Source organism: Penaeus monodon, chromosome 20 (genome assembly GCF_015228065.2).
Source record: "Penaeus monodon isolate SGIC_2016 chromosome 20, NSTDA_Pmon_1, whole genome shotgun sequence".
NCBI classification, from domain to species: domain Eukaryota; kingdom Metazoa; phylum Arthropoda; class Malacostraca; order Decapoda; family Penaeidae; genus Penaeus; species Penaeus monodon.
In genome coordinates this window covers 46693662-46696901 of record NC_051405.1, presented here as the reverse complement: position 1 = coordinate 46696901, position 3240 = coordinate 46693662, and the positions used below count along the sequence as shown (strand labels likewise).

The 3240-nt window shown below is 37.4% G+C and overlaps 1 protein-coding gene across 1 annotated transcript in view; it reads left to right on the top strand.

Moving 5' to 3' along the window:
* The window catches only part of LOC119585888 (endoplasmin-like), a gene marked incomplete in the record, with an annotated part of 50039 nt that overhangs the window by 45649 nt on the left and 1150 nt on the right, over positions 1–3240 (top strand). The window contains 6 exon segments of the mRNA XM_037934618.1: positions 141–301; positions 428–656; positions 757–956; positions 1082–1253; positions 1362–1607; positions 2189–2325. Coding sequence (XP_037790546.1) covers positions 141–301; positions 428–656; positions 757–956; positions 1082–1253; positions 1362–1607; positions 2189–2325 — 1145 coding nt within the window.

The following is a 3240-nucleotide window of genomic DNA, read 5'->3' as shown; positions in this document are numbered from 1 at the left end:
CAAGGTAGTGTACATAATTGAGACGGGAATAGACTTGTTCTGTTAACATTTTTAATGCCATAATGTAACTGGAATGTATAGGTAATTAAAGGTTAGGTGGGATTATAAACTACATGTTTACTCCTTAGTATTAGGTGAAGACTTCAGAAGTACTTAAGTGAATATTTTTTTTATAGGTTGAAGAGGATGAAGAAGGTAAAGTGGAGGAAGAGAGTGAAGAGAAGCCCAAGACGAAGAAAGTCTCAAAAACCACTTGGGACTGGAATCTTGTGAATGATGCTAAGCCCATTTGGACAAGGAAGTAAGTTTCTTAATGTACCAAAGTAGCTAAGCATGTTAAACCTATTGGTAGTTATAGCCATAAATTTGATTTCATTATCATATGGTAGAATTTAAGTCAAGCTAAGAATTAATTTTGTTCCCCTAGACCTTCAGAGATTGAAGATGAAGAGTATAATGAATTTTACAAGAGCTTGAGCAAGGATACCAAAGATCCTTTGGCGAAGACTCACTTTGTGGCAGAAGGAGAGGTGACCTTCAAATCCCTATTGTTTGTCCCTGAAGTTCAGCCCTCTGAATCCTTCAACAAGTATGGAACCAAGACTGACAACATCAAGCTATATGTTCGTCGTGTGTTCATCACTGATGATTTCCAGGTATGATGAAAGGATTAATGCATGAACTTGATAATCTTTGATCACTATTTTATAAACTTCCTGTCTAAGAGGTATATCTAATAAACCCTTTTTCTTTTAGGACATGATGCCTAATTACCTGAGTTTCATTCATGGTGTGGTCGACTCTGATGACCTCCCTCTTAATGTATCAAGAGAAACCCTTCAGCAGCATAAACTCCTCAAGGTCATTAAGAAGAAGCTTGTGCGCAAGACACTCGACATGCTGAAGAAGATGGAGCCAGAGGAATACGAGAAGTTCTGGAAGGAGTATTCCACAAAGTAAGCCATTAAATTCCATCATGTCTGCTATTGAATAATTTGTATTGCACTTACGGTAACTTGCAATCCTTTTAAACAATAGTTGAAAATGAAAAGTTGGATGACATATTTTTATTTATTTTCAGCATTAAGCTTGGTGTTATTGAAGACTCTGCAAACCGTACCCGCCTGGCAAAACTACTGAAATTCTTGTCATCTGCAAGCAAGGATAAGGCTTCTTCCCTGGCTGAGTATGTTGAACGTATGAATGAGAAGCAAGAGCACATCTATTACATGGCAGGATCCAGTCAGAGTGAGGTGAGTGCCAGTGTGAATAATAGCTAGAAATTATTTTAAAGGGAAGTTGAATGGGATCCTTGTATCAAAACATGTTCTTCCACTGTGCAGTTACAACTTTAATTTCAGGTCGAGAACTCGCCATTTGTTGAGCGTCTCCTCAAGAAAGGTTATGAGGTACTATACCTTACGGAGGCCATAGATGAGTATGCCATCAATGCCATCCCTGAGTTTGAGGGCAAAAAGTTCCAGAATGTAGCCAAAGAAGGCCTAACCATCAATGAAGGGGAGGCAGCCAAGGAACGCTTGGAGGAGACCAAGAAGCAGTTTGAGCCTCTGACCAAATGGCTTAGTGAAGAGGCTCTGAAGGATGACGTAAGTTTTTGGGGTTTTTCAGATTTTGATAATGATATACTGAAATACCAATAAACTAATGAATGTTGGCAATATTGAGAAACTTGTTGTAGGCAATTCATTCAACATGCCGTTTTGTTTTATGTACTAACCATAGAAGGTGTCACTGTAGACAGTTTGGGATAAAGCATGGTGTAAATGTATTAAATGGATTCCCAGTCACATTGTTCTCACTTAAATGACTTTTATTGTATTGGCACTAATCCAGATGTAGGTTTGATATATTGTCAGATTTCTTGCAAGTGAATGTAGTTTCTCATGCTTTGGTCTCTTTAACTGTGCATATACACATACATCTTAATGTTAACTGTAAAATCAATGGGGTTAGATGAATGGATGTGTTTACTAGCTTTTGATACATTTGCATTTGCAGAAACCTTCACTTGAACACTAGGTGTGTATTAGAATCAGGAAAAATTAATTTAACACAACCCAGGTATACATTCTGTAAGAAAGTACTTAAGGGGTTTTTGGTTATAAATAATTAAATGAATGGAAAATTAAGAAATTGTATTTTAATTCATAGATCTTGATAACCTCAGGTTTTAAAGGCAGTAGTTTCGGAGCGTTTAACAGACTCGCCATGTGCACTAGTTGCAAGCATGTTTGGGTGGACAGGCAACATGGAGCGCCTGGCAATATCAAATGCACACCAGAAATCTCATGACTCTCACAGGGAGTAAGTTTTTTTGCATGGGTGTAGACTTTTCCGTGTTCAATCCAATGTGTTTGTCCGTTTCCACATGCATGTCCAGGTAACTGGGAACCCTTTTGCTTGATACACCACCTTAGAATTTTTTCATTTGAAGAAGGTAAGAGGCTGAGAGGATGTTTTGGAGGCATGGGGTTTGTGGTTTGTGGACTGGTTGAGGTTTACTAAAAAAATGCAAAGCAAAGTACCATTGTGTGTGTTGACTAGATTTCTTGTCTAGATCATGAAAGCTGAAGTTGGAGAGAGGCTGTTGGAAACACCATGTGCCCTTGTTGCTTCCAAATTTGGTTGGACAGGAAACATGCAACGTATTGTAACCTCGCAGACGCATTCCAAGGCAAATGATGTGCAGAGGGAGTAAGTAGAAAGTTTTTCACATTGGGGAAAACTTGATTATTTTTTTTATGAATCTTGCTTTTTTTTTAGTCTAGATTTTTATGAAGTTTCAAATATCTTTATTGAAAGGTATCTACTAGTAACTCATGGAATTATTATTGTTTTTATGCATGTTAATTTGCATAACTTGAAGAGGCATTGTGCCTATGCATAGATACAATTACTTAAGATTTATACCTCTTAATCCTTATTTGAACTTGTTTAGACTGTTATGAGAAGGTACAGTTTTATTGGCAGTATTGGTTTGTAAGTGTTCAACTTTGAGTTTGGTGCTGTGCAGTGTTGCATGAATAAGCAAGCATATAGTTTTACAGTGCAATTTGAAGTAACTATCATTTTGCCAGACTCCTTTCCCCATCTCAAATTCATTCAGAAGCTACATTTTCAATTAAAATGTTCATTAATTCTTCCAGGAAGTTTGTTTTAAAGTTGGTTTACAGATGCTGATCTTGAATCTTTTTCCACTTAATTCCCCCCCCCCCCCCC